This window comes from Diceros bicornis, chromosome 30, assembly GCF_020826845.1.
Source record: "Diceros bicornis minor isolate mBicDic1 chromosome 30, mDicBic1.mat.cur, whole genome shotgun sequence".
NCBI lineage: Eukaryota > Metazoa > Chordata > Mammalia > Perissodactyla > Rhinocerotidae > Diceros > Diceros bicornis.
In genome coordinates this window covers 14,136,746-14,147,498 of record NC_080769.1, presented here as the reverse complement: position 1 = coordinate 14,147,498, position 10,753 = coordinate 14,136,746, and the positions used below count along the sequence as shown (strand labels likewise).

At 37.4% G+C, this 10,753-nt stretch overlaps 1 protein-coding gene across 1 annotated transcript in view; it reads left to right on the top strand.

Annotated features, from left to right (window-relative positions):
• The first annotated feature begins 2,957 nt into the window (after window positions 1–2,957).
• Window positions 2,958–10,753, top strand: part of LOC131394239 (centrosomal protein kizuna-like) — a 69,108-nt gene continuing 61,312 nt past the window's right edge. The window contains exons 1-3 of the mRNA XM_058525457.1: window positions 2,958–2,963; window positions 5,826–6,474; window positions 6,874–7,189. Coding sequence (XP_058381440.1) covers window positions 2,958–2,963; window positions 5,826–6,474; window positions 6,874–7,189 — 971 coding nt within the window. The remainder of the gene's footprint in view (window positions 2,964–5,825; window positions 6,475–6,873; window positions 7,190–10,753) is intronic.

Below are 10,753 nucleotides of genomic sequence, written 5' to 3'. Positions count from 1 at the left end.
AATCATAGGGAGAGAGCTTTCAATCTTTCACCGTTGACTATGATGTTAGCTGTGGGTTTTTCTTAGATGCATTTTATCAAGTTGAGGGAGTTCCCTTCTATTCCTAGTTTGTTGAGTGTTTTTTTCTTATCATGAACACGTTGGATTTTGTCAAATGCTTTTTCTGTGTCTATGGAGATAATTATTCAGAGAGATTGTCTTTTATTCTATTAATATGGTATATTACATTACTTGATTGTCATATGTTGAACCGACTTTGCATTGCTAGGATAAATCCTCCTTGATCATGGTGTATAATCCCTTTTATATGTTGCTGAATTTGGTTTGCTAGTATTTTATTGAAAATTTTTACATCTATATTCATAAGAAATATTGGTCTGTAATTTTCTTTTCTTGTGACGTCTTTGTCTAGTTTCAGTGTTAGGGACTGGCCTCATAGAATGAGTTGAGAAGTATTTCTTCCTCACCTGTTTTTGGAAGAGTTGATGAAGGATTAGTGTTAATTATTCTTTAAATGTCTGGTAGAATTCACCAGTGAAGCCTTCGGTCCTGGACTTTTCTTTAGGGGAAGGTTTTTGATTACTAATTCAATTGCTTAACTTGTTATAAGCCTATTTAGATTTTCTATTTCTTCTTGAGTAGGTTTTGTTAGTGTGTGTCCATCTAAGAGTTTGTCCAATTCATCTAGGTTATCTAATTTGTTGGCATACAATTATTTTTAGTATGCCTTTATAATCTTTTTTATATCTGTAAGGTAGGTAACATAGTACCCATTTTCATTTCTGATTTACTTAGTAATTTAAATCTTCTCTCTATTTTTTTTTTTTTTTGGTCAGTCTAGCTAAAGGTATCTCAATTTGTTGATCTTTTCAAAGAATCAACTTTTGGTTTTGTTGATTTTCTGTATTGCTTTTCTCTTCTCTAATTCATTTATTTCTGCTCTAATCTTTATAATTTTCCTCCTTCTGCTTGCTTTGGATTTAATTTGCTCTTCTTTTTCTAATTTCTTAACATGGAAGTTTAGGTTACTGATTTGAGTTCTTTCTTCTTTTTTGATATAGACACATACAGCTATGAATTTCCCTAGTCTAAGCACTGCTTCTGATAGGTTTTGGTATGTTGTGTTTTCCTTTTCATTCATCTCAAACTATCTTCTAATTTCCCTTGTGATTTTTTCTTTGACCCATTAGTTAAGAGTGTGTTTTTAAATTCCCACATATTTTTGAATTTGCCAAATTTCCTTCCTTTATTGATTTCTAATTTCATTCTATTGTCAGCAGAGTTCATACTTTCAATCCCTTTAAATTTATTGAGACTTCATTTATGGCCTAACATATAGAATGTTCCATGTGCAGTTGAGAAGAATATGTATTCTGCTGTTGGGTGGGTTGAGTCTTCTGTATATGTCTATTGGGTCTCATTGGTTTATAGTTGTTCAAGACCTCTGTTTCCTTATTGATCTTCTATCCAGTTGTTCTATCCATTATTGAATGTGGGGTATTGAAGTCTCCAACTACTATTGTTGAATTGTCTATTTCTCCTTTTAATTCTCTCAGTTTTCGATGCAGGTATTTTAGGGCTTTGTTGTTAAGATATGTGTAGATATATAGATATAGGTATAGATATCTGTTTCTCATTGTTATAAATTTGTCATAAACTGATCCTTTTATCATTATAAAATGTCCTTTGTCTCAAGTAACAATTTTGTGTCTTAAAGTCTATTTTGTCTGATATTAATATAGCCGCTCTAGCTTTCTTTTGGTTACTGTTTGCATAGTATATTTTTTCCATGAGGCTTTGTTCATATACCCTTTTCTGTCTCTTTGCTTGGAACCTCTTTGTGTCTTTGAATCTAAAATGAGTCTCTTTAGACAGCATATAGTTGGATCATGTTTTTTATCCATTCTACCAATCTCTTACCTTAATGGTAGTATTTATTCCATTTAAACTTAATGTCATTATCGAAAAAGTAGGATTTGCATTTGCCATTTTGCTCTTTGTTTTCTATATATCTTTTTTTGTTCCTTTAATCCTCCATGCTGCCTTCTTTTGCACTAAATATATATTTTCTAGTATACCATTTTAAATCTCTGTCATTTATTTTGCTGTGGGTACCCTACTGTCATAATTAATATCTTAGCTTATAATAATCTAGTTTGGATTAATACCAATTTAATTTAAATAGCATACAAAAACTTTGCTCCTATATAGCTCCATTCTTTTCCCACTCCCTTGTGATGTTATTGTAATACAAACTATATCTTTATATCTTATATGCTACTCATCAACATAGATTTATAATTACTGCTTGATGCACTTGTCTTTTAAATTATATAGGAGAAGAAGAAGAGTTACAAACAAAAAATATATTTATGCTTTGTTTTATATTTCCCAATGTAGTTACCCTTACTAGTGCTATTTATTTCTTACTGTGAATGTGAGTTACTGTGTAGTGTCCTTTCATTTCAGCCTGAGGGATTCCCTGTAGTATTTCTTGTAGGGCGGGTATGGTAATGCCAAATTTTCTCTGTTTTTGTTTAGCAAGGGATACCTCAATTTCTCCTTCATTTTTGAAGGAAAGTTTTGGTAGATATAGAATTCTTGATTGACAGTCTTTTTCTTTCAGCACTTTGAGTATGTTATCCTACTGCCTGCTGGCTTCCATGGTTTCTGATGAGACATCAACTGCTAATCTTATTGAGGATCCCTTATATATGAGGAGTCACTCCTCTGTTTTCACTTTCAAGATTCTCTCTTTTTCTTTGGCTTTCAGTAGTTTGATTATGATGTATCTAGGTAAGGATCTCTGAGTTTATCATACTTGGACTTTGTTGAGTTTCTTTAAAGTGTAGATTAATGTTTTTCGTCAAATTTGGGAAGTTTTTGCCATTATTTCTTCAGAATTTCTTTCTGCACCTTTTTCTTTCTCTTCTCCTTCTGGGACTTTCATTGTGCCTATGCTGGTATGCTTGATGGTGTCCCACAGATCTCTCTCTGTTCATTTTCCTTCATTCTTTTTTCTTTCTTTTCCTCAGTCTGATAATCTCAATTGACTTATATTCAAGTTTGTTGATACTTTCTCCTGCCTATTTATATCTGCTGCTGAACCCTTCTAGTGAATTTTTTATTCTGGTGATTGTACTTTTCAACTGCAGAATTTCTATTTGGTTCTTTTTTTTTTTAATAATTTCTATCTCTTTATTGATAATCTCTTTTTGGACATTGTTCTCATACTTTCCTTTATTTTTTTAGACATGATTTCCCTTAGTTCTTTGAACGTATTTAAAATAGCTAATTTAAAGCCTTTTTCTAGTAAGTCCGACATCTGGGCTTCCTCAGGGATAGTTTCTTTTGACTGCTTTTTTTTTTTTTCCTGTGTATGGGCTTTATTGTCTTGTTTTTTTTCATGTCTCATAATTTTTTGTTAAAATTTGGACATTTGAAAATAATAAAATATGACAACTCTGAACATCTGATTCTCTTCCTCTCAGAGTTTGTTGTTGCTGTTTGTTTACTGACTTTCTGGACTAATTATGTAAAGTATTTTTTTGTCATGTGTGGTCACTGAAGGTTCTATTCACTTATTAGTGATCAGCTAATGATTAGACAGAGTTTTTTGAAATGCCTAAAACCAGTAAGTTTCACAGTCTTTGCCAAGGGGCTTTGAGTGTGTCTTCGGGCACACCTTCAGCCCTCATCCAGGCAGTTTACAATTCCACCTTGACCTTTACTAAGTGCTTGCACAGAGCCTCCGGGCAAGCCTGAGGTGAGAGCTTAGGCCCTTCTCAGGACTTTTCCTGAGCATGCCCAAGGCCTGAGTGTGCAGGTGGCCATCTGGATTTCCAGGAGTGTGTTGGAGCTTTTCAAAGCCCCCTATGGACATCTTGTTAACCAGCTTTTCCTTTTAAGGTTTTTGGTTAGCCTGTTGTTTGCCCAACTCTTATCTACTGCCCAACTTTTATATACAGCCTTGATGTTAAACAGTTGTCTCTGATTTTTTTTTTTTTTTTTTGTGAGGGAGATCAGCCCTGAGCTAACATCTGATGCCAATCCTCCTCTTTTTTCTGAGGAAGACTGGCCCTGAGCTAACATCCATGCTCATCTTCCTCCACTTTATATGGGACGCTGCCACAGCATGGCTCGACAAGCAGTGCGTCAGTGCATGCTGGGGATCCGAACCGGCGAACCCCGGGCTGCCGCAGCAGAGTGCGTGCACTTAACCGCCTGCGCCACTGGGCCGGCCCCTGTCTCTGATTATTTTTGACAAATACCCCCAAGGAGAAGGCTTTTTGCACTGTGTGAGCTCCAAGTCAAGTCAAAAAAAAGACAGTCTTGTGAGTGTAGCCTTCCAGGAAACCACCAGATAAGTCACGTAATGACAGTTCTCTGAGAATGGGGCGTTGAAGGAATTCCATCTCTTTTCCACTCCTTCCAGTAGCTGTTAGACTGCTGGGTTACAGGCTGTGGATTTTCAAAGTTACCGCAGACCTGAAGAGTGGGAAATGAGAATAAGACAAGATAAAGCACCATAAAGTGTACTGTTCCTACCAAGATTGAGTTGTTTTTCTTGAGTAAATGCTCCCCTGATTGCTGCAAGCCTGTGGTTAATCTCTGGAATTCTAAGTTATTTTCCAGTGTCGAAGATGTTTTCCAGTGTCACTGTTTCTTTTATGAAACATAGAATTTTGAGAGGTTCTTATTCTACCATTTTCTCTGACATCTCTGTTCATTTGTTTTTAACATCAAAGTTGTTTCTTTTATTTTTTGGAATAGAAGAGATGGTATATTTGAAGAGAAGCAACACCTGATTCTGTTGCAGCTGTGTTTATAGCATTTTCTGTCTGAACATTTGGGCCTCAGTTTTTCCATATGCAGAAAAGGGGTGCAAATACGTGTCCCCATCTATTCTGTAGGGCTCTGTGAACTAAATGCTACTGTATATGTGGAGATGCTTTGGTCTCTTTGGAAGAAAAGCACTTAAATTCCTCAAGGCTTCAGGGTTGTTACTTCCAGTTCTGCTTCCCACTGTGTGTCCTTGATCAAGCCACTGAACCAATTGCTTCTGTTTCTTTTTCCACCTCTCCCCTCCCCTCTCTCTTTTCAAGGAAGAGACAATGTTCATTTTCCTGATAGACATGCCAGTAAATTTAAATTGCTTTAAATGTATTTAGAATGATTTGAAGATGTTCAGGAAAAACTGTTGTTATTTGAGGTTGACTAGAAATTATGGCTGTTTGCACATATGCAGAATATTTTAATGCAATCTTGAATGTGATTATTGGAGGGTTTTTTATATTACACATAATACCAGAAATAGAGTTTTGAAACCTCTGGTAGTCCTTTGTATGCGTCTCTCTCTCTCCCTCTCCCTTTTTTTTTTTTTCCATCAGGTACCTTCCTAGCTCCATCAAATCTGAGCATCTCTGAGGAAAGTGGCTAGAACTCACAGCTGTTTTTTTTGCTTGTGGCAAAATATACATAACATAAAATTTACCATTTTAACCACGTTTAAGTGTACAATTCAGTGGCGTTAATTACATTCACATAGTTGTGCAATGTATGCATTTCTTTTTGAAAAATATAGATTCCATAGTTCCTTGACAATATTTGCTTTGTGAACCAACACTGTTTTTAAAATTAAAGAGTATGGACTATACCAGTTTTTTGCTCATTCATTTTGTAGGAAGCCATGAGTTTTATAAACATGGTAGCTGTTGATTTCAATGGTCATGCTTCCTTTACCTCATTTCATTTCTGAAAACAACCTAAACAACCTAATTGTTCATACACAATACATTTAACTCACGTCTCTTTTGGTGCTGCAGGTTGCAATGCAGGCAGGGATTAACTTGGGGACAGCTGTGTCAAGAGGATTGTATCAACCAGCAACAATCTTTATGGGCCGCCAAATGTCAGCCATCTCAAGCGCTGGAGATGTTAGTACAGAGCGGAAATCTCCCCAGCCCACGAAGAACTTCAGAACAATTCCTGACCCATGTTCACAGCAACAGACAGCCCAGAGCAGTGATGTGACAGACAGCTATGTAGTCTGCACTAATAGTGGCACACAGTGCTTAAATAAGTCTGACAAAATAGATGGAAGGACATCTCTTCAGATTGATGAGAAAATGCCAGTCACAGCCAGCCCATTGTCTGAGGAGGAACAGACTCATTGCTTGGAGATAGGAAGCAACTCACGTCACGGCAAGAGTAATTTATCTGAAAGCAGAAAGTCTGCTGAACTCCATTCCCTGTTACGGGGAAGATTACGTCCAGGGAGCAGAACCACTGATTTAAAGTGTGACAGTTCCAGCAGATCAGGGGCATCAGAGGGAGAAATACTGACACGGGAACATATTGAAGTCAAGGAAGACAGTGCCAGACTACCAGTCGCTCCGATATCAGTCTCAGAATACTGTGCATCTGAAAGTAAGTGTTCTCAAGAGAAGCATTCTGCTCAGGAAGGTTTCTCAGGTGGGGTGAGAGGCTGAGATTGTTTGCTGATTTTTGTTGGTATTTAGTTTTTCTGGGTGGTAGTGGTCTTATGTAAGAACAAAGTGTACTCTCTAATTTTATCTTTTGTCAAAAAACAAAGTACAGTGGTGACTTTGCCAACAAATTCCAGTCTAATGAATTCTTAAATATGTATGTGGAAATATTCTTACAAGCGAATTCTCTGATTTTTAAACTCATTGTTATATTTTTAATATATTTAATAAAATATTTTTAATGAGTTTTTAAATACTGTAATTAATCATGGATTGTTTCTACATGTTTTAACTGATGAATAATCCCACTCCGTGAGGTGGAACGTCTTACCTCGCTTCTCCCTGCACTTAGTGATCAGTAGTCTCTTCATATCCCCTCTTCCAGATCATCCTCCTCACGGGGACCCCGAGGCACAGAAGCCCTTCAGGAAAATGCAGCAACAGCAGGAAGAGGAAAGTCTGAGCAGCAGCAGTGACCTCACAGTTGCCGTAAGTGAAGATGGTCTGATTTTAGAGAGTCCAGAACCACAGCCAAATCCCAGTGACAAGATGGAGGGAGAAGATGCAATAGAGGCCTTAAAATTAATCCACTCTGAGCAAGAAAGAGGTGCCCTATCCACCGAAAAACATAATTGTATTTTGCAAACTCTAAGCCCTCCTGATTCAAAAAAGGAATCCTCCACTAACTCACCAACAAGAGAGTAAGCCATTGAATTTTTTTTTACTATTCTGTTTTTAATTATAGACATTTTTAGAGATCATTCCACTGGGAATGTATTGTCGAACACTCAGTCATGAATGTATAAGTTCCTTACTCATAAATAATCTCTTAGCAAAGGTCTAATTTGCTTTCTTTTCTTTTTTTATAAAATAGCTTTAAAAGTCTGAATATCATTGAAATCATGGTGATTTGCAGTTTATAATTATATCCAAACAATCCCTGGTTAATTCATAAGTCATTCCCCCCACCCCTACCCTCCAGCCTTTTAAGAAAACAAATCATTTTGAAGTTGTGGTAACACAGAAGGTGACAAACGGTTAAACTTACTAGGAATTCAGCTTTAGAGGCTAGGAACTTTGTATCTAATTAATTTGCTTAATCCTAATATCCCTTGCCATGGTGTCATTTTTGTCATACGATTAAATATGAGTTAATAAGTTCTTCTAAGTGTATATCTAAGCCAGCTTTCCTTTTCTGAATGTAAATATGAGGACACTGGAATCTTTAATGTTAAATAGGAACAACATCAGTGTTATACATTTTGAGCACTTATTATAATATCCAACTCATGAAAGCTCATGTATAATTTTTTATTATTGATTGGAGGTACTAGGTGGAATTGTGTAGAAAACATGGAAACTGTTGAAAACCAATTCTGCAATGAAAAATAACTCTAATAGCATCAAATCTCTTTTAGGAGTGGAAGGAACCTACGTAATAAACTAAGGTAGATCTCGCCTTTTAAAAATGAGGAAATCAAGGCTAGGGGCATAGGAATGACACGGAGGCCGTTGGGGCAGACCTTCCATACAGCCTGCCTCCCCAACCCACATGCCACCACTAGAATTTTCTGTTACACTGTGATGCTGTCACTCTTTCGCTCCAACAGTCCCAGCAACAGTGAAAAGCCAAGTGGGCATCCTTGTATATGAGGGAATATGTTCTCTTTTAGAGCAGCGTTGCACCTTTAATGTATTGCCTCTTACCATTCATTATCTACTTATGGTGAAAATTTTAATTTATAGTCTGATTGACTTTAAAGTGATGTTCAAGAAATATTTATTAATAGCACATCCAAGTACAAAGTACTTGTACTGTGGATGGAAGAACCAACATGGTTCCTGTCATTGGGAAATTTGATTTATTAGAGTGGCAAGCCAAATGGATTTTTTTGTGTGTGTGTGAGGAAGATCGGCCCTGAGCTAACATCTGCCAATCCTCCTCTTTTTGCTGAGGAAGACTGGCCCTAGGCTAACATCCATGGCCATCTTCCTCCACTTTATATGGGACGCCCCCACAGCATGCCTTGACAAGTGGTGCGTCAGTGCACGCCCGGGATCCAAACCAGCGAACCCCGGGCCGCCGCAGCGGAGCCCACGCACTTAACCGCTAGCGCCACCAGGCTGGCCCCGCAATGGATTTTTCTAGTAAGAATACTTCTCTCGTCAAAGAGGTACAGATATTATATACTACATCATCAGAAACTTTATTACTAGAGATAGAATGTATCTGTTTTGGGTTTCGTATTTGTAGGCTTCTTTTTATAGCAATTCATTGGACAAGTAAGTAGTTTGGTGGATTAACTGGGGGACTAGCGTACTTACCCAGGACTCAGGCTTTTTCTGAGATGAAAAAAGTTGGGTATGTGTATAGAATTAAGAATGTTCTATCTCTCCTTCTCCTATATGACTGACTTTTTCCTATGATCTTAAAGCCAAGTTCCTCAGAATTTTGGGATATAGTTTTCCAAAATTTGTTAGAAAATATGGGCATTTGGGGAATTTTTGAATAGTTTGTCCTAATGGAATGGTCCCAGAATGAAAGGTCAGTCAGCAATGGTTGTTTTCTGTCTGTTACCAAATTTGAGCCCATTGATTTTCTGTGGTAAAAGTACTACCCAGGGGCCGGCCCTGTGGCTTAGCGGTTAAGTGCGCGCACTCCGCTGCTGGCGGCCCAGGTTCGGATCCCAGGCGCACACTGACGCACCGCTTCTCGGGCCGTGCTGAGGCCGTGTCCCACGTACAGCAACTAGAAGGATTTGCATCTATGACATACAGCTATCTACTGGGGCTATGGGGGAAAAAATAAATAAATAAATAAACATTTAAAAAAAAAAAAAGTACTATCCAGGAATAGGTTGAAGGTGGTTTAAATGATCCTGGTTAACCTGCTGACATCCTCACTGCTTTTGAGGTGCTGCATTCTCTTATTTCCTCTTTAGCATGAGCTCTTCTCCTTGCTCTGAGGGTTAATTATTCATCTGAGACTGTAGTGTCATATTTACAGAGCTAATACTATGACCTCAAACGTTCATTATCTCAGTTTACTTTAGGGTCTGTTGGGGGCCTGGAGAAAAGTCACTTGAATGAATTTTAGTTAACAAAGATCGAGAGATGGGACAAAGGAAGACACATAGAAGGATCTGAACAGGAAAGCAGAACCTCTGATTTGATGAGAATGATGATAGATACTATGTTTGAGCACATCTATGTGCCAGCTGAGTTGCTGACCTTGAACATAAAACTTGGTCTTAAGCTTCCTGGCAGTGAAGGGGAAATAGATGTGCGGTATGCAGCGTAGTTTCCATCTGAGGAGAAAAGTGAAATCAAGGGTGACTTTTGGTGGTATTTTCTCTTGTTTTTTGTTTGCTTTATTTAAAAAAACTTTTTAACAGCTTTATTGAGATATAATTCACGTACCATACAATCCACCCATTTAAAGTGTATAATTCAAGAGTTTTTGGCATATTATATTATTAATATTTAAATGCTGTGTTAAAATGTATATAACATAAAATTTGCCATTTTTAAGTGTACAATTTAGTGACGTTAATTATGTTCATGATATTGTACAACCATCACCACTACCTATTTCCAAAACTTTTTTGTCCCCCTTCTATATTTGTCCTTTTGGTCTATTTCAATTCACATAACATTTTCAAGATTCATCCATGTTGTAGCAGGTATCAGAACTTCATTCCTTTTTAGGCTAAATAATATTCCAGTGTATGGATATACCACATTTTGTTTATCCATTCATCTGTTGATGGACATATGGATTGCTTCTCTGTTTAAAAGCCAAGCATCTTTGAGAAGGTTCATGACCCACTCCCATGGATATTTCCAGATAATTGAAGACCAGCTTGTGCTTCCTGCACAGTTCCTTCATTGCAAGCTATAATTAACATTTCTCACAAGGAAGCATATTAGAATGAAGCTGAGTAAAAGCAATGTTGTTAAAAAGGAGGACCTTGAATCTCATTCTTAAAGAGTAGTTTGCTGCAAACATTGGTACAAAGCTCCATGACCTAAAACACCAGACATTTATTATTTTTCAGGTGCCAGGTGGTTGGCCCAGTGTCATTTGGGGCTACAAGAATTATTTGGCCAGGTGTCCCTCATCGTCCAGTAGAGTAGTCCAACCTCAGTCACCTGGTGGTGGTAGCAGGGTTCCCAGCACAGCAAGAGGGCAAGCCCCAGTGCACAAATACTTTAAAATGTCTGCTTGTGTCAGGTTTGCTCATGTCCCATTCGTTAAAGAAAGT